The sequence below is a fragment of the Cinclus cinclus genome, chromosome 5 (assembly GCF_963662255.1).
Source record: "Cinclus cinclus chromosome 5, bCinCin1.1, whole genome shotgun sequence".
Classification (NCBI taxonomy): Eukaryota; Metazoa; Chordata; class Aves; order Passeriformes; family Cinclidae; genus Cinclus; species Cinclus cinclus.
In genome coordinates, this window is record NC_085050.1 from 24,288,512 (window position 1) to 24,316,399 (window position 27,888).

The 27,888-nt window shown below is 36.8% G+C and overlaps 1 protein-coding gene across 1 annotated transcript in view; it reads right to left on the bottom strand.

The window, feature by feature from the left end:
• Window positions 1-248: 248 nt before the first annotated feature.
• The window catches only part of KCTD8 (potassium channel tetramerization domain containing 8), a 91,994-nt gene continuing 64,354 nt past the window's right edge, over window positions 249-27,888 (bottom strand). The window contains exon 2 of the mRNA XM_062493486.1: window positions 249-709. Within this exon, the coding sequence (XP_062349470.1) occupies window positions 249-709 (461 nt within the window). The remainder of the gene's footprint in view (window positions 710-27,888) is intronic.

A 27,888-nucleotide genomic window follows, 5' to 3' on the forward strand; every position in this document is an offset into this window, starting at 1 on the left:
ATTTTTTTCTTTTCTATTATTAAGTGGTTTAGATGAGACACCTTTTTAATTTTTTAAGTTTCTATCTTTATATATATATATATTTTTAAAGAAAAACATGTACTATCCAACATCCACTGTTCACAGAAAGAAATAAGCAGCAGGAATAGCTCTGGTGGCAGAGTTGGCCAGGAGGAGGACATCAGTAAGTTAGAGGCAATGTAACAAACAGCAAATGCCTCAGAGCTATGTCAGGAAAGAGTTGATCACTATAACCCATATTTCTGTAAGAGTTCAGACTGCCAGGGACGTTTGCGCTCTGGAAAGTAATCTGGAATGTGGATTTTTTTAAAATCTTGAATGCATTTCCTCATTTCTTCCTCAACACTCAGCTTCTCACACACCTTCTTCTTAGAAAGATTTGTTTCTCTGGACTTGCTAATGAGAGTTTGAAAGAGTTCACTGTTCCTGCGTTTGTCTGGGGGTGGCATCCACTGCACTGGTGCCTTCTTAGAGGGACGATCCAACGTCAGAGTATTTGGCTGGTGGGCTGTGGATGGCTGAGTGCTGGTGGCATTTTCTTGAGGGGTGCTTGCTTCTGAGTGGCTGTCACAGCTTGAGGTGGATAACTCATTACAGGAAGTCCCACTTTCACTGCCCTTGTCCAAAACTTTGTCATGCTTCCTTTCTTCGTGGTCTTGTTTGGGGGAAACGGTTCGCTGGGGGGGCCCTAATATAAAGCAGGAAAGAAAAAGTATTAAGAAAGCACTGTTTTACACAGAAAACTGATCAGATACCATTTTGAAAAACACAGTTCAGAGTCCCAGCTGGCACAAGCTGGTGTAATTTCCTTCTAGGCTACAAAACTACACCCAATTGGTACACAAATTGAAGGTCTGATCCTCAAAAAGATTCTCACTCCTAAAAATGTTTACAGCAAGAATAACTCTGCCTGCCTTAGAATCCAGGTAATGAAGGATGCATGATGCTCACAGATTAGCTGCACTGGAAATCCCTGCACACAAGTTCAAATGAACTAGTTTACTATTACACTGCAAGAAGTTTATTATGATAAATCAGATTTTGCTGTATAAGGGAAATACTACTGTATGATTTGCAAGCTCTTCACTTGAATAAAAACATTCCAAGTACTTAGATTTAATTTTTTTTGGAAGCTCTTAATTCACCTTCCCTGAACAGTCTACTGATACTGTGCTCTGCAGATGTCAACTCTGCAGAAGCCCTGGACAGAAAAAGGAGTATTAAACCTAGGATAACAGAGAGATTGCTCACTGTTGACAGAGTCTTCAAGGTTTTGGGGTTTTTTTAATCCTATAATGATTTCACTGCACTTCTTACTGTCAGTTGTTACCCAGACTTGGTGCAAGCTCAGAATTCAGCTGTACACCTCCTACTGCACAGACTGGCAGGGAAAAGGAGGTTATGAAATTGTGGGTACAAGAGGCATTCTGCCACGGTAGGGGAAGCAGCCCACCAGCCTCTTGGCAGGCACTGCTCAGCAATTCATATGCCTGAAAATCAGATCATTTATGCTTTGAAGTCTTAAGCAGAATATGAATGTGAAAATTAAGTGGTAGCCACTAAATCTGTACAAGCATCTTCAGTTTTGAAGACTTATTTCAAAACTCCAGCTGTGAAGTGAAATTATGCTATGTTGACGTCATATAAACATCACAGTCTTAATTTAGGACACTATCCAAAGATGACAGAAATATCTATGGAGTTTAAGGAGTGTTGGACTGGACCAAAGGGAAGGATTTCGAAGATGTTTAAGGATCTAAATGAAAACCTGGAGTGGAGATTCAGTGGCAGTTGTGTGTTTGCTACAAATCCTGGAAGCATCCAAACAGGTTGGGTATCTAAATATCTTATGAAAACTAGATTACCCCTACAGTTTATCCTGACACCACCAGCATCAATTAACTGCCTTTGACAGCACCAAAACTCAGAGTATGACAGTTTTAACTTGGGTCACTGGGACAGAGCTGCAAGATTTTTGATTCAATTAGCATTTTGTTGTTCAGAATTATAAATTAGAAATGCAATTACAATTACAAAGAATGCAGAAGCAATATGAACACCCCAGTGGTCTTTCTGACAGTGCAGTTCTGTGACTCAAAGGAACCTAAGAAGATTGCTGTATTTTACATGAGACAGGGAAAAACAAAACAAAGCAACACACGAGGAAAAATAAAGATTAGTAGAACAATAGCGGCATTCAGTGACCTGCTTTTCTTTCGTTTTAGCCAGCATCTCAGGATGCTGTGTCCCATTTCTGTAGTCCATCTAGAGAAACCCATGAATAATCAAGAACCAGAGACAGCAATCCTACAGGGCTTGTACTAACATTATGCGGAGTGAAAAACAAGCAATTTTCTGCTTCATTATATTCAACTGAAATATTTAACATATGGCTGCAAGTGCAGGGGCTGCAGTGATTCCCTCCTCTTTCTTTCTCAGAAGTATGACCACCTTCTTAAATAGATATACATGCCTTCCTTCTATTGCTGTATCTAGAATTTCATTTCATTTCATTTCATTTCATTTCATTTCATTTCATTTCATTTCATTTCATACCTCAAACAATTATATGAATATGCTAAATTTAGAGTCAGCTGGCATTATGGAACTACTCTGGCTTTGCAGCATGCAATTATAAAACTGAGTTGTTAATCAGACAGTGATTTCAGTATTGTTACTCTGATTTTCAGTAACATGATTAACATCAATATCTAATCTAGTTTACAATTTTGGCTTCTTCAAATATAACAACACACTCTATGACTAAGAAACTAAAGCTTTTTGTTTGTAGTACTCAGTAGCCTTCAAGTCTCTTTCCTGCCCATTTCTTTTGCTGCATCATCATTTATCAAGATGTTATTTCTTGCTGGCTACTTTGTACTTCTTTATTGGTACTCCTTGCTTCTCATGGGCTCAAACCCACCGTGTACTGAGGTCCTGTTTCAGAAAAGCACACTGAAATACACCTTCAAGAATATAGAAAGATCCATTTCCTGCTATAAGATTATTCAGGAGCATGACTATAGGCAGGTATTTATATGGTTTTTTGGATCATAGTCCTGAGGTTCAGTATCTTACAGCATTGAGTTCTGTATGCTCCACTGAATCGCCTAAATTCACAATGACTTTAATCAAAACATAAGTTTCTCCCACACCTCTCCTTTTAAAAATTAACAAATCCTCCCTCACAAAGAATTCTTTTTATGCCTATGCACTGCTTTCTCAGTAGTGTGTTATTAACAGAAGCAACAGTTCAGCTAGAGGGGAGGTTTTCCTCACAGTATTTTCTGCCTGCTGAAACCCAGTAGAATTCTAAAATATATACAAAAGGATCTACAAAAGATTTGTTTAATTTTCAACATCAGGGATTATCAGATAAATTTAGCCACATTTCTAGCTCACAAAGCATCTCTCTCTTGCCCTTTGTGTTGCTACACTTTGTACCTCCTTAGCCATTCCAGAATAACACCAAAGACATTCAAGTAGTTCAGTCTACCTGAAACTACTTACTTTCCAGGAGTGCAGAACAGTTCTTAAAATCTCAGAGAAAGCATATTTTCTGCACTGTGCACGTAGAATCATAGGATTATTTAGGTTGGAAAAACCTTTAAGATCATCAAGTCTAACTTCTAACCTGACACTGCCAAGTCTACATATAACATAAAAAAACAAAAACAAACAAAAAAAAATCACTGACCTACAACCTGTCTCTCCTGCTCCTGCCTTTTTCAGGACCTCCACCAGCTGCTGGATCCCCAACTTGGAGAGGCTGAAGTGAGTCAGTGGATCTTGGTCCTCTCCAACTTATTCTCCTCTGCAAAGACATGTCCATTTGCCCTATCCACTGCCCAGTTCTCCTAACAGCTCCCAGGTAGCACTTCTCTTCTAGGCAGTTCCAGTAGACATTGAACTCCCCACTTCTTTTTCCTTTAATGCTCTTATATGGCTGCATCTCTCACAGAAAGTTAGAAAGTGAGCTAGCCTTTTACCTGAGCTTACTCATCACCTCTGCTATGGTTTTGTCATGGTTTAACCCCAGCCAGCAGCCAAGTACCACACAGCCACTTGGTCACTACCTCCCATGAGGAGGATACAGGAAAGCATCAGAAAGGAAAAAGCAAGAGAACTCATGGGCTGACATACAGACAGTTCAATAGGGAAAGCAAAAACTGTGCACACCAGTGAAGCAAAACAAGGAATTCATTCCCTGCATCCCATGAGCAGGCAGGTGTTCAGCCACCTCCAGGAAAGTAGGACTCCATCACATCTAACAGTGACTCAGGAAGACAAACACCATCGTTTCCAATGTCCATCCTGCTTCCTCCTCCTTCCCCCCACTTTATATCCTGAGATGATGTCACATGGTCTGGAATATCCCTTTGGCCAGTTTGGGTCACCTGTCCTGGCTGTGTCACCTCCCACACACCCCCAGTCCCCTCAGCAGTGTGAAAAGCAGGAAAGGCCTTGGCTGTGTGTAAGCCCTGCCCAGCAATAACAAAACCATCTCTATGTTGTCAACCCTGTGTTCAGCACAAATCAAAAATACAGTTCAAGCCACTGAGAGGAAAATTAACTCAGCCAAAACCAGCACAGGTAGCTACTAGACTCCCAAGTCTAATCGACTTGAAAAGATATTTCAAAGACATTTCTCTGATCAGGAAGGCATATTACATTTACTTTGACTGTATTTAATCCTCATGGGCATTACTCTCTGCACAGATTTTAGCAAACATTTCCTGAGAGAACTAATAAAAGAATCCCTTTCAATTGCTAGAAAATCTGCATGGAAAATTATCTAGAAACTTATAAACTTAATTCACTGAAGTGAAAACCTGCTTCTATCAGTTATGACTACCAAAACAGAAAGCAGAAGAAATTCTCTCTGATTTCCTGGTCAAACAATAGTTGAGCAACAGAGCTCCAGTCAGCTAAAGAAGAGGCCAAACACCACAGCAAATCATCCAGTGACCAAAAGTACTGCTTGAAAACTGTAATCATGTATTTACATAAATTGCTTCAGATATTTCTAAAGCAAAGTCTTAATAACTATTAAAAGGTTGTTTTTAGCTCTATCTACTGCATCAGAGAAAAATACCACACTGTAAACATTAAAAACATAAAATAATGATATTCTGCTTATCTATATTTCAATTTTTGTATACACTTATTTTCTTAAATATTTGTACAACAGCCTTAAAACAAAAGAAATCATATTCAAGCACTGTTACCACAGAAGAACTTTGCCAAGAGATAAGCACAGGATGGAGTGACAGAATGGCTTTGACTCCAGGCCTGGTAGAGGAAGATCTGGTTAGCACATCCTGGGTAATGCATCTGGAAAAGAATTTCTGCTGTGGCAAACTCTGTAAAGAAGCAACTTCTCATATACATATCACTGGTGAAACAAAGATCACCCCAAGTTATGGGACAGATGGACTCTCTGACCACCAACAAACACAGAACCCCCCCCACCAAATACACTTCTGTGGGTTGCTGGAACTTGGAATCCACCACACCCCAGTGGGAACTTGAGATAAGATAAAGGTGGTACTCTTGTCCAGGTGTTACCTCAGACTGAGGGGCAGGCTAACAAGGCTTGGGGAGAAGGATGTATCACTAACAATGGATAAAGAGAATGCAGAATTTGCAGGCCAGAGGACAAGCCAACTCAGCAATGATGTTGAAGTCAGCTCTGACAGGTTAAAAGTTCTGGAAGGGGAAGATTGTGACTGCCAACTCATGGCCCACCAAACCAAAAGGAGAGAAAAACAGCATAGGACCAATTAGCATTAGAAGGGAGGAAATCATTTAACGATATGTGTATCTTAATTCGGGCAGAGACATCTCTCATTGGATCTTAACATGCTTGTAGCTCAGGAAGTCAACACTATTCCGGGCAGCATCCAAAGCAGCATGGGCAGCAGGTCCAGGGAGGGAATTGTGCCCCTCTGCTCTGGTGAGACCCCACCTGGAGTGCTGTGCCCAGTTCTTCCCCAGCACTGGAAGAAGATGGACTTACTGAAGCAAGTCCAGAGGAGGCCTCAAGGATGATCACAGGGATGAAGCACCTCTCCTAGGAAGCCAGGCTGAGTTAGGGTTGCTCAGCCTGGAGAACTGAAGGTTCTGGGGAGATCTTTTGCAGCCTTCCAGTCCTAAAGGGACTACAAGATAGATGAAGAGGGGCTTTTTAGCGGTGCCTGGTGCGATTTGACAAGGAATAATGATTTTTAACTAAAAGAGGGTAAATTTAGACTAGATATAACAAAGAAAGCTTTTGCAACGAGGGTGATGAGGCACTGGAACAGGTTACCCAGAGATGGTGGATGCCCCATCCCTGGAAACATTTAAGGTCAGGCTGGATAGGACTCTGAGCAATTCAATGTAGTTGAAGATGTCCAACCTTCATTGCAGGGTGGGGTTAAACTAGATGGACTTTAAAGGTCCCTTTCAATCCAAATAATTCTTTAGGATTCCCCTGTTCCTTCAGTCAAATACCTGGATTCCTGTATGCACAGTGTCAGATGCCTGAATCAATTTCCTCACTCAGCTACTTTATTCCTACAGTGTCTCAAAGATATTTTTTTTATATAATTCAGTTTATTTTTACTGCAAAATGTAAAAAGTTGTGAACATATGCATAGACTGCTGCAGTTAGCTATTTTAGTAACTACTGTGTTGAAATGAATAATGGAAAATCTTAGCTCTAGAGTACAATGGTTATAGCTGGATGCAAGACATGTAGATAAGAGTTGAAGCTGATATAAAAAGGGTTATTTGGGGAAAAAACATAACCAACACTTTATATGTGTCCAGTGTGCCCCACCTCAATCAAGAAGGATGAAATCTGCTGAAAACATGGTATATATTACTGTTGTTTCAGAAAATATGCACAAAAGAAGTGAACTGATTTGAGTTTTATGAATTCCCTTGCTATCACTATAAAATAACGCCTGTTTATTGATTTCAGTAAAAACCTAAACCAATTTTTAAAAATCAAACCAACAAATCCAAAATCTTGAGTCTTTCTATGATGTAATTTTAGTGAAAACAAAGTTCTTGAGGGTATTTAATTTTCATACTTTCCTGTTTCTTCAAATGCACTTAAAAAGCCAAACTCAGATCTACTTGATACAGTCTATTTAATTAATGAAATAATCCAATTAATTAAAATCAGTTCCTTTGAAATTCTACATTTATAAACAAAACTAACTCCTGCATAAGCAAGAAACGTTTTGTAAATATATTTATTGAGAACTTCAACAAATGTCTTTAAGAACATTTTTTTCTTTCAAGAAAATTCAACAAGATTCAAAAAATTGCAGCAAAATTGTTATCAAAATTACGATGTAAAATGCTGAAACAGTAAATAAATTTCATGTTTCTAGTAGATTTAATAAAAAATGAAAATAGGAGGGCAACAAGGTTTGAAAGTGACATAATATTTGATGGATCTGGAGCATAATAGCAGTGAGAACAAAGTTATTTTTATTTGTATCTGCCAAAGAAGTTATATCTAATTCAACAATATTGTTTGCAGTTTGATTCATAATTTGTGCAGTATGTGAGTTGTACATGACTTTGCTTAAATTGCAATTTTTTCCACATTGTTTCACATAGTGGAAAAATTCTTATTTTTAGAGTTTACATAGGACCTTTAGTCTGGAATACGGATATGTTAAACTCCTGAATGAACATCTCTTCCACTTGCTCTCTCAAAATTACCTTATAGACAGAGTGAATGTAAGATGAAACCTATTGTGTTTTATGATTTAATTTAGAATCTAAGAAAAAGTAACTGTAATTAATATACAATCACAGAAAAAATACTCGTCTAATCTCACATTGATGACTTACTCATCTAATATATCTAGGTTTCTTATTATCTTTCACCAAGACTGGAAGTATTACACTAAACTGAAAGCTTAGAAGAAGTCACTTGTGAAACCTGATGACAGATTATGGCTACTGTGGGAACACTTTCATTACCATAAGTTTGAGTACTTAATATCACACTTCAATGGTAAATGATTACCTTTTATGTCTAATTTCACTTTATTTATAAAAAAGATTATTTTTAAGAGCTCTGAAAGGATAGCTCTAATCCCCTGACATTTGCAGTGGCATATTATCAGTATTTCCAGTTTTAGAAGAAAATCCTGTTCTTAAGAGCTCATCTCAACACACAAATTCACTTTGAGATCTGCACAGGACTAGCTCATCTCTTACCACTAGACCTATAGGTTAAAACTGTACCTTAATGGCTGGCACATTTTCAAGGCATTTCCTGACTCCTGCACTCTGTCCTTTTTATCAAAAGTCAAAGCTAAATCCATTCCTTGGACCTAGCAGTAAGAGTTTATATGGGTTTAACTACATACAGTTTGCCAAGAAAACTTCACTACTGATTTTAGTTATCACAATTTACATCTGACTTAGTTCTGGGGGACAGGGGAGGAGGGAAGAAGGAAGGCCATGTCCCATTAAATGTCTGTTTTATGGCTAATATGCAGGCCAACACATGAATTAAGTGGTGTGCAGTCCTTAGCTGTCCCTCTGGCCATGAATGAATTTCATCCATTATGAACATAACAAACCAACAATACTAATAACTGAATATATAGTGTGAGAAACATCTAAGTGCTCTTGACAACCTCTGCTCTAGACAGCTTGCACTTCTGGGAAAAATTGAAGAGCTCAGCATAAAAATTTCTGTGGAATAAAATTTTGTGGAATCTGTGTAGCATCAAATTGCTTGAAGTAAAAAAAAAACAAACAAACAAAAAAAACCCAAACAAACAAAAAAAACCAAAAACAAAAAAAAAAAAAAAACAAACCAAAAACATCCCGTTTCCAAATTTGGTTTCATCTGGTACAAAATTTGAAACCACTTCTTGAATTAAAAGCTTAATCCAAAGAATGCTTAGTGTATAATAGCAAAGTATTTTTGAGAAAGGAGGACTGAAATTCAGTCTTTCCTGTTTTCTTCCTCCTCTGAGGTGAGTGATACAGATGAGTATCCATTACTATGGATGGCCAAATGCTCACACTTTCATGTTTTTTGACCCAACTGGGTCTTGGCAATAGTCAATGCAAACAGAATACCTTCAGAAAACCTGAAAATAATGCCCTTTTCACTTTCAATTACTTTAAGGTAAAATATTCATTTGGAAGAAGTAAGTTAACTTCCCTCAGGCTTAAGGGAGAATTAGTATCTCTGAGGCTTTGAGTTATTACTGTGCTAAGTTCTGAACTCCTGGGTAAAAGGCCAGTGCTGTTGACGTTATCAACTTCAGCACTTTGAGCAGAACCCGAATTTTATCTGATTTAAGAAAGACAAGCATGTTGGCCTGAAAACGAGACTGCTGCAGAGAGGCTTGTGAATCTCAGCAGGGTTTTCCTGACATGAAGAATAGCACTTATGCTACTCATACTTTATCAAAACAGTTTTGTAAACATGCCCCATATTCTGGCAAAACTTCAAATCCATATCTACAGGGCATGTAAATTGGTTTGGCTTCACTAATAAGAGGATTCTGAGCTGTGAGTCCAAAACTGCAAAAATTTTAAAGAAAGTTTTAGACATAGCTGATTCCATTTAAGTCAAAGACAATATAGTCTGTGACCTTAAGTTAGACAAAATTAATTTTAAAAATACAGCCTTTTCATGCTAATATGAATGAAAAAAAGACCTTATCAGAAAAGCAATTCAATGGAGAAAATAAGGCAATAAAATACTGTCTCTTCTTAAAGGAAAAAGAAATTCTGTAACTTTTCTGTACTTTACTCAGAAAACATATTTTTATTTGCATCCCTAGACAATTCATCTTTAAATGAAACCAGGCAAAATTACTGCAGATAGAACTTTAGTCCAAATATTTGAGGAAAAGCATATGAATATTATGTTCTAAAGAAAACTTCACCACAGACTTAATTATCAAGTTTGATAGACTATAGAACCCATAATGATAAACTAAAGAAGTTATGAGAAAATTAAAAAGAAATCATTATGATTATATGAGATGGAAGCAAAATATACTCCTTGATTACTTGGAACTGTTTTACTACATTCAGAATTTAATAGGACATGCAAATTATCCCACAATATTTCCTATCCTTTACTGCCAAGCCCATTAGGCATCTCCTATGCTGTGATTTCAACACAAAATTTCAAAGTGTGAACTGTACACTGAATTCATCTTGGTAAAATGTTTCGGAGTAGTAAGATTTTTAGGAGTGTTTATTTTCTATTTCATGGATATTTCAATAGGAAGAATATGTCTGTGATTGCACTCTTGATGGGGCCTCTTATTTAAATCTCCTTACCTGCCATGGAAAGATAAAAGGACACTGTGCAGTGACAGCATCGGTATTGGGCATAGCTCCCACAGGGGAAATTACCCTTTAATAGTGTTAAGCTTGATGGTGTGTGAATGGTTATATGGTACTTGAAGTGAAGGAACTAATTCATCTTTCAGATTAGGGCCACATGCCTGTAAGTGATAAGTGTTTTGTATCAAAAAGAAAAAAAGAAGACCACAAAAACATAAAAATATTTTACTGTCACATTTACTACCACCTGTTGTTAAACTAACTTCTAGAAAGGGTGCAGTAGCATGAGTGAAATAAATCATAGAGAAAAATTTCTTTGCTCCTTTCCAGTCAAGATGTATTATAAATATTTACATTTTTCATGACATAAAAATACTAATTAATATATAGAGGGGAACTATTTTTGTTATATGGAACGACAGAATAATAAATTATAAATCATCTGTGCCCAGCTTGAATTCATTAGCTGTTTCACCTGAATCTTGTTTTGAACAAATAACCAACCCACATTATTTACTTTTCCAGCTCAGTTCTGTGTTAGGCCAAACAATACTTAAATAGGAAAGAGACAGGGAAATTCTGACATAGACAATTTGTTGCATTGCAGTAAAACCAATGAAGAGACCAAGGTTTTTTATTAAAAACATTAATCTGAAAATTCTGAAGTCATTCTGCAAGTTGTTTCTTTTCTAGGCAAGATGACAGGCAAGACCACTGGTTTTCATATCCAATTGTAAACAGAGTCCAGTATTGAAGACTGTATTTTTATTTGTAAAGTTAGAGATGGCTATGACATTAATGCACATACAAGAAAAAAATGAAAAGTTTGGAATGGGAAAGTTTGGAATAGATAAGATTAGCTGTACCTGTAGCAAAATATTCAAAGTCAGGAAATCACCAATACTGCCAACACCCACCAAATATTATGCATGATAGATTTAGCCATTTCTGGATCATATCACTAGCTCAGTATATTGCAGCCAAAGATGTCAAACCTCCTGATTACTCTTGAAGAGAGCACTGTTTAGCAAACAGATTGCATAATCTTCTGCAAAATCCTAGACACAAAATTAAAAATTCTATCCCAGCTAAAGGAATATTATAAAGTTACCTGCCAATTTCCTAGCAGGCAGCACAAACTTCCAGGTTCAACCAGATGGTTCACATTTTCCATGTTATGTTCTGGGTAAATCATCACATTCTTCAGTGGTGGTCATGTGCTGTATCACTCTCCATTGACAGCAGAGTAATAGCAATAAAATGCAAATATTATACTAGCAGCAGTATGACTGAGTGATTTGGCTATTTTAGAATTAAAGTAATTTGATATAAAAATATTTTACATGTAGAATGGTGGATTTTTTTCTCTTTCCACCTATAAAATATTTTTCCCTTGCCCAATATCTGAAAATGTAGGTACTTAAAGTAATTTTGATGCTTAAAGGGGAATCTCAGAAATGAATGCATTGGTAAAAATGACAAATGAGTACAGCTTTTATAAAAAGCATGCTTCTTTCATAACTTCACTTGTTACAGTGAATAGGCCCAATTACTTTATTTCAGTAACTTCTTGGCAAAATTTGGCAGATGTGCTTGTCATTCATTTACAAACCGTAGTCACTTCATGCTCATCTCTCATCTTCTCTTTTCTTGACTCATTATTTTTGACTGGTTGTCAGTTAAGAACTAAACTATTTTATTTTTGACCATGATAAATGCTTATTAGTTACCTATTGGATGCAGTATTTTCCCTAAAAGAAATAGTTAATTGATATTAAATGCCACTAAATTATAAATTTGGCCTTTGAAAGCCAGTGAGACTTATCAAGTGATACTCTCAACACACCACAAAAAGGAGCTAGGGGAATGATCAAAGGCAGGACATTTGATCATGTTGCTCTTGTAAATTCCCTTAAGACTTTGGTGCTTCTTTCCCCTAACTAGCGCTGGCAGAAATTTTCCTTTGTTAAGGCTGATCAGTGGAAAAGAGTTCAATGACACAGACCCATCTTCCAGCTTGTACTTAATCCATTGTAGCTGAAAGCAGAGGTACGCTCTTATTCTTTTAACACCTAGGATACTGGACAGTACCAGAGAATCGCAGCGTAAAGAATGTTCAGTGTTTTTAAGCTGTTCTTTCTTAACCATTTTCTTCACCTCAGATGCAGGCTTCAGTTACAAAAAGGAAAAAAAAAATAAAAGCTGACAGCATATTTGCAAAAACTCTAAAAGGGTAGAAGTGTCAAAAAGAAAGACAGTCACTCCACATTACAGAAATACACCCCAAATGCATCTTCCTGCCATGATTCACAGGACAAACTATAAATGACTGCTTAACCTGTGGGTTTAGATTCTCAGTTCTATTTCCTATTCTATTTTGCATCCTCAGATAACATTCAGAGAAAGTAGCTGTTGAACTGGGGAGGTATACTGCTTCTATATCCCTGTTTATCCCTGATATAGGCCCCCATTCCTTGGGGGTCCCTCTGAAGTTACCTGCTATTTTCATTCCCCTTTCTCACCATCCCCTTTCTTCTAAGAACATATTTATCTGTTGGTCAATCAGGCATTTCAGTCTGTAGTCAACCACATTACTGGCTGCTGCATTCTGCTTTGTAAATATTAATATTGGTTGAGCAACTGCTCAAGTGTGAAATAGTCTTTTAGCCACCAGGTCTGTGTTTGGCAAAGCCCTTATCAGACTTCTAGGCCATGTGAAGCTGAATGTCTTTCCACTCAGATAAGCAACACTCTTTGAGCAACTCACATTTCTTTTTTCCTAAACTCATTTTAAATTCTCAGCTGTCAGATGTGGCTCCCTATGTGGCCATATAAATGTTTGTGCCAGAACAACAGGCACTGGAGGGAGGGATGGGAAAGTGTATTGACAGGAAAGGACTGTGCCTCTCAGTGATGGCTTACAGCAATTTGAAACATGCATGAAGCAATTACTCGCCTTCTTCTGACACACACACATGTTAAATATATTGACTTCATAATGCCCCCATCAAACACAGCTTACTTTCAATAAAAGGATATGTAGAATGTAAAAAAAATGCCATTTCAAATAAGATATACCTTACTGTCAGAAACATATTTCAGTGGAACTTCAGGGATTCAGTCATATCCAAAGTCACTTAGAAGCTCCAGCATGAGTTAAAGCAGAGGGACAGTAACTAACACAAAGTTTCAGGAATATTTGCTTTGATAGATGCTTTGAAGGAAAGTTTATTCATAACTTATTGGTACAAACTGTCCTCTTTCGGGATTGTCATTTGTCTCAGTTATTTTGTTCTAACAGTATGAGCAAGAGTGAAAAAAAAAATAAAAAAGACAGGATAAACCATCACATTTGTGCCTTGCTTCCCCATTAAATTTCAGATACTGCACTAGCAGTTTTCCTTGATAATTTTTATTTCTGTTTTTCTTAGTAGTATCTCACATAACTTTTCTTTGTCAATTACACTGTCAGTTGCTTTAAAAAAGTAGTAATTCTTCATTTCTTCCTTCTAGCTCTTTCAATTTTCTTTTTATCTTTCCTACTGGCATGCAAAATAAATTAATGTGACTTTAGAGAAAGTGTGTAAGACATGATAATAGGAAGTTGTCAAAATACCATGCACTGGCTTTGGCCTTAGAAAAAGCCTCATATTAAAGAAATATTTCAGACATCAGCCACCTTGATGGCTGATACTAGATGATAACAGGCAATAGGCAAGTGCAAAACAATGGGAAATGCACACTCAGTTACTTTTGGTCACCGAGAACTAGCAGTGAATATATGAACTGGGCAAGAGTCCACAGTGAATTACCCTAAGGGTTCAAGCACTACAAGCAAAGCAATTCAGAATACACTCGAGATCATATTGGTATAGTTTATCCCCTTCCTTGCTGCTTCCTGGGATAACAGTAAGTTCTCAATCTGCAAGGATTCTGTGAAAAGACCAGAAATGTTTGCTGAAAGCCTTCCTTAAGTAACTGATGGTCATCAGTGAGGTCTTTCTCACTTTGGTCTATGCAGCATAAAGCATATTTGAGACTTACATTTCAACTGTAGCTGTGCCACTCACCTATTTCATCATTAAGGTCTGGTACATGAAAAATAAAGTAACACAAAATTACATGTATGGGGCATTCAAGCCTAAACCATGTAAACAAATGCCAATAATAACAACTCACTTTTGTAGTTCCAAATTCTTAGATCAACCTAATGGAATAATTCAAAGCATTCATTGAAAGCTACAGAAAATATGAATATACATGCATAAAACAAAAAGTATTTATATGGTATTTATTTAAGTTATAAAAAAGCTCAATACTTAAGGGATAATGAATTCACTTTGCACAGAACTCTTCATTTTTCCTCTGCAAAAAGCAAAATAGTTTGCAAATCATTTGTATGTTCGAGTATTATATATGCATATGAACAAAGTATTATGATTATGTAACAAACTCACAAACAGATAAACCTTAGAGGCTGAATTCATTAAATTAATTCATTAAATGAATTTATGTGGAGAAACAGTGAAACAAGTAAGCCAACCAAACTGAAATCTGTTTGTGGTGACAGTTGAGGTGGTATTTCTTTTCTGTCACCATCCAAAGGTGACAAAATGGACCAGTGTATGTATGTGCATTAGGGGTGAACAAGGTAATTTCAGTGACTCACATTTCTAAGTGCAATCTGTACAGTGATTAATCAGGGAAAGGGATGTCTGTACCCTTCTCCTTTTTAGTATTCCCCAGAAAAAAACCCAAGATCAAACTACTCTTGCTATATTCACTGGCTTCAGTCCTGTAGTGTAATATTTTCTTCTCACATACTTGTTTTTCCCCTATTTTGATTCCCTCATAAGCTAAAATAATTTAACCAAGCTTTACCAATGTTAGTGTATCTTTCCTATTCAGCTGTACATTGAGGTTTCAAATTCAAAGCAGTTACCCCGAACAAATTGTCCTTTTGCCTGAAAATGTAATTTTCTTTTGCTTTTCAATGTCAATATTAAAGTCAGGGTTCTTCTGTCTCACTCCCTGAGTTTCTCCACCTCCAAAATTTAAGTCATCCCTTCTGTAAAAAGCTTCAAGACCTGCTGCTGAAAGTATTATATGACAACTGGATACTAATAATTTATTAGATTAAACAGTGTTGGTTTCTTACAAAAAAAAATCCAAATTTATTTTGGGGTTGTAGATTAAAGTACAGCTGGACCAAGAGAATTAAAATCTAAACCATAAACTAGGTAACATTTTTACCTCATGTGACTGTAGAAGATGTCCCCCTTTAATATTCTCACTACTATTTCAGGTCTTCTAATGTGTGTGGTATGCCACAGTATTACTGTGGATTGACAAATTTAGGAGAGTGAAGGAAGTCAAAATCCTTAGTGGAAAGGATGAATGAAAGCCCAGGGATTACAAGTTCAGTTCTTCAGAATGCTTCTGATTTACTTTGTCTGACTTTCACTCTACAGCCAAAAGTTGATTAAAATTTCCTAAATTTTTTTGTTAATTAGACTTAAAAAGTGTACATAAATGTCAATAAAAGGAATTAAAATATGCTGATATAGAGTCCTACATTTTTCTCACATGTTCCTGTAACTTTCACATTTCACATCTCACATCTAAATTTTGCATCATGCTAAGAATGCACAAATGGCAGAGCTTTAGAGCTGCCTATGTTCCAGACAAGGTCACAGATGGGAGACTCCCACTGGCAGGGCCTTTTAGTGACAGGAGAAAAACTTTGATATATCCTTTTATTTCCCCACAACCAAGCTTAAGGGATCCACAAAGTGGGAATGATGTGTGCACTATGGGGCTATTCCATTGCTCCAGCTGAGTGTGTATTTGCTAATTATACTAACATGAATTAAGAGGCAGAATCTTGGCTATAAGTTATGTTTCTTTAGTGAAAGACTTTAAACTGGATTTTATGAACCACTCATGAAGTGATTTCTGACACAAAAACCACTACCTATTACCTGTATTAAAACAAAGACCATTCTTCACAGAAAACTTAATACCTCTTTTGACTGTACTTTTCAACCCACCGTCAATTATATTGTTTATAATTTGCACTCCTCAGAAGATGCTCATAATAGAAAACAGAAAACACAAGGTTTCTTAAATTATCTAATCATAGTTGAGATACTGCATTTTTAAAAACATGTTAGGGTCTAAGGGACAACTGTTTTTCCTCCTGCTCAGGGTGGGTTTTGACTTCTGTGTTTTGTTTTAAGGCATGTTTTTTCATTCCAGCGAGTGAAATGATTGTATTTTTATAAAATAATTTAAAATAAATGTGGAAATCCATGTAAGTTAAAAGAAAAAAAAAAATCAAAATTAATAATTTTCAACACTTTTGGAAATAATCTGTTTTTCTTCTTAAAATTACCTTTCTTTTTTAAGGAAAAATAATTTAAATCTGTGTACTTAAAATACTTTAGCTTTTGATGAAACACATATTTCTCACTGAAAAAAAAATATTACAGCCTTTTTTTGTGAACACAACTAGTGCTTTAAATATATTTTTCCACATCTTACATCACTTTACAGTAGTCTGTGATACAACTGAAATAATAATTCCACAGATCCTTTATTTTATTTGTCTGAAGCTATTTCAGTGTCTTTATATGAAAGAATAGAAGGCAGAAAGGGACAGAAAAATGGAGTAATTTTAATGTGCATGATAATGCAGTTAGAATAAGGATATCTCTGGATTATGCAGCATCTGTGGTTAACACAGATGCAGTACTAGAAGTACAGATACAGAAACATATTTCTACTAATGGCAAAACATTATCTAATATATCCATATAACAAAAAAATGACACTTATTTCCTCAGTAGGCAGAGGCAGGCAATTATTTCACAATCATCACCTCCTTTGCTTCCTACTGCTACTGTTGCACTCCCTGATGAGAATTTCAGTTCTGGTATTAATATGGTTACATTCCTTATAGCATGGCCCGGATTCAGAACCCGGTTGCACAGCTGTGAATCCACATAAATACACCAGTCAGGTTCTGTTGACTCTTTTATTCCTATACATTAACCTGAATATGTGCAACACAGACATGCTCCTATTTTCAGCAATGCTACAGCTGGACCTGGAGCTTCTCAGCTCCCTTTAGCACCTGGTAGTACCTCTTGGTTTCCAAAAACTTGGAAACATTTTCATGGTCATCATCAAAAAACCCTGTTAGGATTATATTCTGTGCTGGAACTATGGTATTGACCTTGCAGATCATTTTGTCTGGTTTCTTTATTTAGAAATGGTTTTTAAAACATAGCTGTTAGAAAAAGATTCATTATTTTTAGATGATGAATTATTTTCTGCCTTGTGGAACAACCTCAGTAGGCAGTCCAGGCCTGGAAACTGAGAAACTGCTAACACTTGCAACCTCTAGCAAAGTTTCCTGGTTTCCAGAGTGAAGTGATAGCTGAGTTGAGTTTCTTAGGATGACATGCTGCACTAAGCTAAGTTCTACCATATATGCCTAAATCTTCTCTTTTTGATGTGGATTTCAGTTTTACCTTAGCTAGAATACAGCTTAGAGATATTTGCCACTCTCCTGTCATGTAAGCAATGAAAAATTTCAAGGTTTATCCGCCTCATGTTTCCTTGATAAAGCCTTTATTAAGCACATCAAGCATTTCAGTTTAATGATAAAATACAAGCAAGAGCTTACAGCTGGGAAGTGAATGAGTGAAAGAGGTTTGGAAATGGTATATGCAGGAGCTGATCAGAGACAAAGCTAAAAAAAAATAACACCGGACGAAATCCACACAAAAATCCTGCTTTAACTGGGACATAAGTACCCACGAGACTGTGCCGTGCTCCTTTTCTACCCTGCCTGCCACTGCAGGTCCCTACTGTCACTGCCCAACCCTGCTTTGATGAGCATCCATGTAGGAGAATGGGCACCTGCTTCCTGCAGAGAGGTGCACTGCAGTGCTGACCACGAGGGTGGTGGGGCCAGACATCCTGCTCGTGTTCGGCACATGGCTCCATGTGTCAGGACAGCATCACCCCAGGCAAGAGCCCTCAGGGGAGAGATGGGAGGTGACACTCTCTAAGGAGAAGCATCCATGCTGACCTTCAAGACATGCTCCAAACCTGCTTCCCACTCCCTTCTGCTCAGGGACACCAGCCAGACTAATATGTCAGTAATGCTTATTGTTTTAACTTGAGTGTTTCTTCAGAAATAAATGAAACTATTGCTTGTATCAAGGGACACTCTGAGAATGGGCTAAATTTATAGAGAAGCAAGTATTGTCTGATGTGCATGACTTCAAACATAAGAAACAGTGATAGTCACTGAATGGCAGTCTGCAGCATTAAACTTAGCCCTTCTGTGAACAGCATGTCTTTTCAAGATTAACAATTTATGAAGTTAATGCACATGTAAGTAGGCAGCTGTCCTTTTCTATTTTTAATAACCAAAGAGAAAATGTCACCAAGTAAAGGATAAAAAAGCTGTTTCTCAGTTGGGACTGTACAGAAAACAGTACAGAAAACAGTGGCAGAGTTATTTTCCGTGCTGTAAAATGGTACTAATGAATTTTGTCATGGAGCTTAAAAATACCAGATAGACCAAAAAATTTAAATTCTCTTCATTTTGCTTTTATGTTATTATCGAAGTATTCTTTGAAAGAACTTACTTAAATTCTGATTGTAAAATGAATACTATCCCATGTGTTTCTTTGTATAAACATGCATTATATAAGACTCCTTGAGATTTTTCACTAATTGTATTTTTTTTCTGTTTTACACAAGACTTAATACAAATAATCCCTGAATTTTCTGGGCATTTATGTATGAAGAATTCATAAGTGCTTTGCAAAACTATATACATGAAGAAAAAGCTTTCAGTGTTTAAATGCTTTCAGTAGTTCTCTGAGGGTGTTTATATGTAAACGTGTATTTTTCTGCTTGCCACCAGTTTCTTGGACTTTGGTAATGGATGTACTATAAATACTCTGATAGGAATAGAATCTGCAGCTGCATGAAAAGATGAATTTTGAGCAATAAATATTTTGCTAGGATATCAGTACAATTTCTCTCACTCATTGGAAAAGTATTGTGAAACTTGTGCAGTAATGATCTGCAAAAGGCCAGACAAGAGGAGGACTGATACAGGAATAAAAAGGTGGCCACAGACTGGACTACATGGGAGGTGAAGATGAAAACTGCATCGAGTTAGAAAAAAGTGTGTTCTTTTGTTCAGAATCATGCTTGAGATGAATCTCATTTATTAACCGTAGCAATGATCTTTGCAAAGAAGCATGCTGCAGAAATGTGGTGGCATAAATTTGTAAGATATTACAGAGGAAAACTCACACTGAAAATGAGGTAAATAATAGAAAGAGGACGAGACGTAATGGTTCAAAAATGCATCTTGGAAATTATCAACAAGAATTTCTTCTTTAAGTATCTGAGTGGAAACAAATGGAGAGCAAAGAATTGGTTGTGCTAATTGATCATAGTTCCCCTGAACAAAGTAATACAGTCATTAAAGAAGAAGTTGAACACAATTTCAGAATATAACAAGTGAGGAATACCCAGAAGGAAAAACTGTACTTCTCTGCAAAGGTTCAGGTAAGACCTGACCCAGAATACTGTGTTTAATTATGGCTTCTCACACTTATGAAAGACAATTCAAATTAAATAAAGTGCTTCTAGCTTTTTTACTCTTTTTTCTTTTTTTTCTTTTTTTTTTTTAAAGCCCAAAAGAAGAAAAAGCAATCCAAACAGAAATGACAGTTTTGGTACAAAAATAAATTGATTTTAACCAACTATGAGTTCAGAAGCTTTCTAACAAGCCAGAACAAGGTCTTGCAGTTTGATAAGTTTATGCACATGTGGTGGCTTGAGATAGTACAAATTCTGTAAATTGGGAATTGCCTTCCAGCCACATCTATGACGAGATCCCCAAATGAGCTACAGCTTTGAGTTGGATCTGTATAGATAATTTCCTTATAGGTACTTCTCAAAATCTGTTCATAAATTAGGGTGAAAGATGAACAAAATCAAAACCAGGTTTTCCTTGAATTGCTTGAGCTGTGGGCCAACCGATTTTCTGTCTGGGAATTGCACACTTAGCAGCTTTGCAGCTCATGTCCACTCTCAGTACACCCAGTGAGGGCACCATGCAGAAGTGATCTTTCCTCTCTTTGCCCAGCCTATATAACAGTGCAATGCACCAGCTTACAGAAAAATGAATGCAACCTACTTTCTGTCATGACTCACAATGAAGCTGGTCAGTTATAGAAAACCCAAAATTTTCCAAAGAAAAATCTGCATTCTGCCCAGAAAAACAAACAGAAAACCCCTACCCAGCAGGTCTTCCCACAAATTTGCTCTACAGTTGGAAGTAGCGCACGCATTGTATCCATGGTGCTGCAAACATGGTGACTAAAAGCCGAGCTCACTGCAGAGCATGTAGAATCAAGACAGTGCAGCATTCTGACAAGAAATGGCTGCAAAATATTTTGGAGGCAGATGAGAATAACAAACAACCCAAACCCAAAAAAAAAAAAAAAAAAAAAGAATTGCACAAACTTTATACTGGTAGGAGACAGGGTAAGACCGTGTTAGAAGATCTGCTAGATTCAAACAACTTTTATGTTCTATTTAAAACTATATATGCTGCTCTTGATCTTTTGGAAACTGTCTTAACAACTCCGTTTATGTGTAATGATAGCAGGTCCATCTTTTAGCGAAACCCTGTCATCATAATTGGAGAGTATGTACTCAACATGCTGTTGATTTCATAAGACTTCATCACTTCCTTGGCTGTCAGTCTCAGCAATCGCAATGTTATGTTCCTTCCTCCCACACTGTAATTTCTTTAGCACAGGGCAGGCAGTGGAGCATGATGTTTATGCTGCTATCTCGACTGCTGTTGCTACTTCATCAAATGCATCTGTGATACAAGTTGCTCAATCATTATGAAAATAATAACATATTATGAAGCAGGCTACCTATTATGCTAGAATTATTCAGGAACAGCATTTTTAATGTATATTTAATTTCCATCACCACTATAATTTACATAGAGTTGCCTATAAGTTCTCAAACAAAAACAAATAATTGTAAACCAGAGTCATAAGTGCTATGGTTATGAAGTCAATTCAAACACATATGAAACCTTTATTGTTTCAGAAAGGTAAGTCATTTGGGGTTTTGTTAATAACCTGTTTCCTTAGTTTATCTGCATTAAGGATCAATTACTGCATTTAGAAAACAGTATACTGTGTTTACTTTTGGGACGACATGTAACATATTTTCTCCTTTGAAGAAGGAGAGCAGCAACTGAATAGAATATTCACTCCCACCAGACCCTAAATATCTGTCCATTGAAGAAGAACCTTTAAGGTTTCTTCCTATTCCTCTTGAAAAAGATACATTTATATTTATACACCTGTGCTGTGATTCCAGGAGGGAAACAAGACATAAAATTCCTCTGGAAGTCAAAGCAATATATATTTTTTGTAATATATTTATAAGGCAGAAACCTGGCATACACCAACACAAGAGATCATCAACAGGAGCAGAATTCAAGGGACACATATAAGCAGGAAGGGCAGACATCCTATGATAGACCTTGCTGGAGGGGAACAAAAGATCTAAATTTTAAACTCTCTGCTGTTCTCTTTGCACCTTTGGAAGAGGTTATTTCCCCCTGAAGCAGTAAAGAAAATTATGTGCTGGCACCTCTGGTGCCTCAATTCACAGCCCAATAACCAAATCTATTAATAAAACAACATTTCAGTGTTGCATGAATAGATATAACTTTTGTTTGGTTCTGACATTATAGATCAGAGATGTTCCTGTTATCACTGAGATACCATGTATTTCTAATGTAAACAACAGTGCAGCCTTTTAGTTTATATTTTACAAGCTGTTTTGGTCAATAATCCTGTAGTTCATAGATAATATTCTTGGTGAGCAGGTTTCTGGATATGTAGAAAATACTCTACCCATAACAGAATATATTTAATATGATGACTTTATATTCTCTTTAATTTAATCATTAACAGTTACTGAAAATTAAGAGAAAGCATAGATAGGTATAGCACCTAATTAATTAGCACCACAGCAGGTGCAGAAAACATTAAATAAATGCAATATACATACTATTGAAAGCTGTTGTGCAGATTATCTATTATGACTTGTATTGGGACACTAGATATAGTGTATAAGATGGTGCCCATGTAAAGTAGTTGTCATTGATTTTACTGATATCAGTGCTGTTAAAAGTGTTGAAAATATCCATCTGGACTTCATTTTCTTTCTTAAAATTTAATGTAGTCCACATTCACTGCTCTGCACAGACATGTCAGTGTCAATTTTCTTCAGCCTACAATCTAAGTTAGTGGAATACAGGGAAATCTTCGAATTGTAGCGTAAGGCTGGACTGTGCAAAGAAAATCTCTAGAGAAAAATACATATTAATGAATAAAAGAAAACTCATGGAAAACTCTGCCGGTCAAGGACTGGCCAGACGCTGTACCACTTGGCAGTGTTCCCTAACAGTGATATCCGATGCCAACAAGCTTTTCCAGACAGTGTTTGGGCACAGCTTTAAAGAGAGTGTGGGTCAGGGTCTGTTCTCACAAGGTCAGTTGCACATGGCCACAGTGGTTTTGGGTGAGGAGATGTTTAGTGCATATAGTTCATCTCAGAAACAACTTTTTTTGGGTCTTTTTAAGTTGGTACAAAGAACAAGGTACAGATGGCCAAAACTGATGTGTCCCTCACTTCTGTTTAGCTTTCTTCTATTCCTTTGCTGAGAAGCCTAAGAAATAGCTCATGAGGGATCAAAACCTCAACAATCTAACTGGTGTTGGACAAGCACTTCTGCCTGTATCTGCTTTGCTGCTGTTTTTTGCTAATGACGAGCTGCAGATACAGAGAGCTAAAAGGCATTACACAACCCTACAGTAGCTCTGACCCTGGGTTAAGCTTTCCACAGCAGCCCCCCATGCCTTCAGTGCTGCAGTGTGCCACAGAGACCCTCTTCTGAAGTCTAAAGATACCTGCTGGTACAAGACACTCGGGACAAGAAGTGAGGGGACAGTCATTTCTCCAGCACTATCTCCAAATGCAGCACACGTTCATCACAGTTTAGCAAGATAATATAGTTGAAATCATTAGGAGTTTCTTGTTGCAAAATGGTTTGGAACAAAGAAAGCAATTCTAGCTTGAAAGCAGATTTGCATACAGGAGCTTAATTTATCAAACTGTGGGATGTATTTCGGAAAAAAGAGAGAATATAAATGAAGAAAAGGAGAAGCATATTTAAGATGATTATGCCTTTCAATTACACACATCTTTATGCCCTGTACTTATCTTCTGACATGTAGAGCTTCTATTTCCCAAACAAAACACCTCAACACCTTAATTGAAAACAAATATGTTGAAAAACAGAGGAAGAAGCATTTCCTAATCCTGCAAAGTAAAGTGATATAAAGCCAGCTAAGAGCACAATAAGAAATACAGCCTAATTGGTGATAAAATGTCAATATTCCAACAGATGTATGCCAGCAGTCCATTACATTTAATTAGGCTCTCTCAGCAAGCAATAAATCATGTAAAAGATGAATTGAGAATGAAGTCAACTGACTGCTGGGAAACACTCATAGGTTGGTGTACCAAGGCTAATCTTTAGAGCAAATTAAGAACTGCCCAGACATGTTAAACAGAGGATTTGAAAAAAAGAGCAATGTCTAATATTAATACAGGATTAAGAGATTACACAAAGGCAATGCTGATCTACTCAGGTTTTAATTATGATATCACTTATTGATATAATAAAAAAGTATTAGGAAAGACTCAAATGAAAGGAAGCACTAGACTGGAAAACTGGGCCAATTATGCACAGCCCCATTCTGAAAACTGGTAAAAATTATTGTGCAGCACATGGACACTGCCACTTCATCCTGTGTTCAGCAGGGCTCCATCAACTGGATTAAAACTTGCAGTTCAAAGGGTGTGAATGGAAAATGAAATGCAAATGAACTGGTGGTCACATTTGCAAGATCAGGGCAGAAGAGCAGCCAGTGCAACACATGCTGGTTGAGCACACAAAACCAAAAAGAATAAAGAGGGATATAATGATGAGAAAATAAAAGCAGTAGTTCTTGCAGCACTGAAGAATGAAAACATAACAGACTTTAAGGCATCTGTTGCAATAAAACACTATGGGTTTTTTGCTGAGATCAATGATGGGATTTTATTTTTTCCATGGCTCTTCTCAGTTCTTCATTAAAAAGATGTCTGAAAAAAAGCATGTGACATTTTAAAAAACTTTAAAAGCACATGAAATACAGAGCATGTGCAGCAAAAGAAGGGGAGGTTTTGGGTTTATTTTTGGTGAAGGCCAAGGCACGATAGAAAAAAGATGATACAGGAAAACATATTTTCCTATTTGCTCATAAAGTAACAACTGATTCTTTAAAATGGTTTTGTTTTTCCAACCTAATCACAATAGTTGTGAATTCTACTTACTTAAAATTTATCAGGTGAAACTTCGATAGAACTGACACAAAGTGCCATTTCCCACAGGACAGACCTTCTCTTTTCATGTGTATAGAGCAATAAATAGTCTTCTTTTATTTGAAAGTGATGTTATGACAGTTTGCATTATGCCTTGAGACAGGTATTTAGTTTGTATATTACAAATAGAATGGGACTCATGAGAATGGAAGGTTGAATATCAAGTATCTATGATTTTTGGCTTTCAGGAAAAAATTCTATATTTTTTTAAACTTCTGCTTCTAATCTGCTCTTGTGAAATTTTATAGAGGAAAGGAGGAGAGAAGAAAAGTTCTCCAAGTGTTTGTAGATTTAACAGTTATTTCACATTTGCCCTTTTAAACTGTATATTAATATTCTATGAAATTAGCTCAGAGGTAGGTAGGTAGGCAGCCAGGAGTAGGGATTTATTTTCTTAACTTAGGTGCGAAACATTTGCTGGCTCCAAGCTACTTTTCAGTTTGAAACCATCTAAGTTAGTGACTGTTAACACACTACATCAAGAATTATCCATGACTTGGGCAGTTTCAGAGCTGCACCTGAGCACCAGGGCAGTGCTAAGATGCATCAAGTGTATCACTTCTGGCCTCGGCCAAGCTTCATCAGCACTTGATGGAGATGTGCTCCACTGACCTGTGTAGAACTGTCCTGTGGCAGATAAAGAGTGTCCAAGATCTGCTATGCCTTCATCAGCTCATTATTCTTGATTCTTTTTTATTAATTTGGAGATGTCATTTTCATTTTCAATTTTTAGAAATGGCATAATATCCATGCAACCTCTGCATGTTTGCTGTGTTTAAATGCACAATTACTGTGACAACATCCAATGAGTCCCAACAGCAAGAAATTTTGTCAAAGATTTATTTGGTATTGTGCAGGTTTTGGAAGATTGGAGCCTTTCCCTGGAATTTTCTGATAAATAATGTCTGCTAAATGTCTATTTTTCAATAAATTTCCTGGCAAAATTGGTGGGGTTTCCTTATTGGATAAATACTTGAGAAAGGTTTAAATCTCCATGTAAATTTATTCGTTGGATTCTTTTTATTCTTATTACCTTTTATAATGCAATTTAGATGTTAGATCATAGCCTTCTAGCCATAATAAAGCACTTACTGTCCAAATTTCTTTAGTGCAAGGACTCTTAAAAGAATGTAGTTAGTATCTGCAACCCAGACATGCATCCACATCCTTAGACTCATGTAGAATATATATAGAGACAGGATATTTTTGGTAACGACTTGAAGATTTGTTTGATTAGCTAATTCCAGTTCAGAAGACTTGACCTTGCTGTGACAGAGTGCTTGATATTTACTGAGTTTAAAATTATGTACAAGTAGACTAGTTTTGCTGATGTGTTTTTGTGTTTTATTAAGGCCTATTAATACTGTCGCATTTTGTAAAATAAATAATTTGCTTTATAAATTTTGAGGAAAGGACATCAAACTATCACCCAAATCAGTCTTTGTTTCCTGCAACAACCTTGAACTGAAATTTTGTTGACAAAGCTACAGACCAATAATTAAGTATAATTTGATTCTTGCAAACCATCCTGTACATTAAATTAAAAAATTAATCATTACAAATCATATGTCTAGTGGAAATTGATTATTTAAGCTACAATTTGGCATTTAAATTTTGTTTCAAGCTGCTTGCGTAGAAGAAAAAAAAAAAGAAAACAAATAGTACCAGACCTGATCAATACACAGTAAAGTAACCCAGCTGAGAGAGCACTTTAGTAATGGCTACCCAAAAGTGCTCATACACTTCTGTTGATGAATACATGGAATCTTTTAATAATCACAGAAACAACCCAAAATAAAGTTTATTTGGTGTTTTCTGGCACTGAGTCTGTATTTGGACCATGAATAGTATCTACCTCCCACATCACCAGCGGTGGTACTTTTAAAGCATATGCTGGTAATGGAACAAAAGCTGTTTATGCTACAAAAAACTTGACACTGAATGAAAAGTGTGTCTGTATGACCCAGAGTTATCTGGCTAACCCTGGAGTTTACCTTCATAATTCTTGGCAAGACTAAAGTAAACATACAGGATTTATGAGGTTAGAATGGATCGCCCAATTCAAACTCCCACTCAAACCAAGATCAACTACAGCAGGTTGCCTGGGACTGTGCCCAGTCAAGTTTTGAGTATCTCCCAGGATGGAGAGTCCATAACTTCTCAGGGCAGCCTGTTTCAGTGTTCAACCATGCCCACAATAAACAGGGGGTTTTGTATGTTTAAATAGAATTCCTTCAATTCCAAATTGTGCTCATTGCCCTTATCCTGTCACTGGGCACCACTTGGAAGAATCTGGTTCCATCTTCTTTACTTTTTCCCAAAGATATTTATACACATTGATAAGTTCCCTCCTGAGTTTTTTTCTTTTCCTGACTAAAGAGTTCCAGCTCTCTCTGAGTCTTCCTATGTGACACAGGTTTTAAGCCGTTAATAATTTTTGTGTCGCCAGTACGTCCATGTCTTTCTAGTATTGGGGAGCCCCCACAAAACACAGCACTCCAGATGTGTTTCACAGGGCTGTGCAGCTGAGCCGTGCTCAGTATGCACCCTGCACATTCAGGCATGGAATAAGTTTGCTACATTCTTTTTCCAGAAGAACACCTTTGAATCTCTTGATATTACAGAACACAATAGGTGGTTCATTGGGGACTGTTGTTGGAGACTGTAAACCAAGAGACTATCTGAATACTTTAGAGAGAAATCAGAATGCAGGGATTGAATTAAACCATTTAGAGGGATTGAGGCATATTAAGCCACTCACACATAAAGCAGAGGTGTCAGTTTAAGTTTAAGAGAGAGGAAGGAAAGGAAAGGAAAGGAAAGGAAAGGAAAGGAAAGGAAAGGAAAGGAAAGGAAAGGAAAGGAAAGGAAAGGAAAGGAAAGGAAAGGAAAGGAAAGGAAAGGAAAGGAAAGGAAAGGAAAGGAAAGGAAAGGAAAGGAAAGGAAAGGAAAGGAAAGGAAAGGAAAGGAAAGGAA